This window comes from Orycteropus afer, unplaced genomic scaffold (assembly GCF_000298275.1).
Source record: "Orycteropus afer afer isolate SDZICR_OR568_19922 unplaced genomic scaffold, OryAfe1.0 scaffold00234, whole genome shotgun sequence".
Classification (NCBI taxonomy): domain Eukaryota; kingdom Metazoa; phylum Chordata; class Mammalia; order Tubulidentata; family Orycteropodidae; genus Orycteropus; species Orycteropus afer.
Window position 1 is genome coordinate 1,181,770 of NW_006921821.1, and position 608 is coordinate 1,182,377.

Consider the following 608-nt stretch of genomic DNA (forward strand, 5'->3'; position numbering starts at 1 on the left):
GTACCCGCCGGCGGCTTGTCTTTCGCGCCCGGAGTGCTGCCGCCGCCGCGCCGAGAGAGGCGACCCGGCGCGGCCAGGGACCCGGGCGAGGACGGCGCCTTACCGGCGAGACCGGGCGAGCGCGGGGCGGCGGGAGCAGGAGGCCGGGCCGAGGTTGAGGTGGCAGGGCCGGGCGCCACCGGCCGAACTAGAAAGTCCTTGAGGAAGGGTCTGGCGGGCGAGGGTGCGCGGTGCAGCCGCTTCTTCTCGGCCAGCGGGTGGAGGTGGTGGTGGCGGTGGTGCTGACCCGGCGGCTGAGGCTTCGCGTCCGGGGCGCCACCGCCCGCGGGGCCGTTCAGCCCCTCCATGGCCGGGTCCCCGGCTGCGCGCAGCGGCGCCAGCGGCAGATGTTCCTGGAGGCAGCGGGCAGCTTCCCCCGACACACTTGCATCACTTCTGCCCCCAGCCCCTGCGCCGCTACCGCCCTCACCCTCACACCCGGCTTTACGGTCCCCGAGGGCTCGCCGCCACCGCCCGCCTAGCTCTCCCCTGGTTCAGATCACCGCAGGTCAAGTTTTGCCGCTCGCATCTTCTAGAAGCAGCGCTCCAGTCTCGCGGGTCTGGCCGCC

General features: G+C 73.8%; 1 protein-coding gene across 1 annotated transcript in view; it reads right to left on the bottom strand.

Moving 5' to 3' along the window:
* Nucleotides 1–347, bottom strand: part of MTCL1 (microtubule crosslinking factor 1) — a 235,857-nt gene extending 235,510 nt beyond the window's left edge. The window contains 1 exon segment of the mRNA XM_042782073.1: nt 1–347. This exon segment is cut by the window's left edge and continues 13 nt beyond it. Coding sequence (XP_042638007.1) covers nt 1–347 — 347 coding nt within the window.
* Between the last annotated feature and the right edge of the window lie 261 nt (nt 348–608).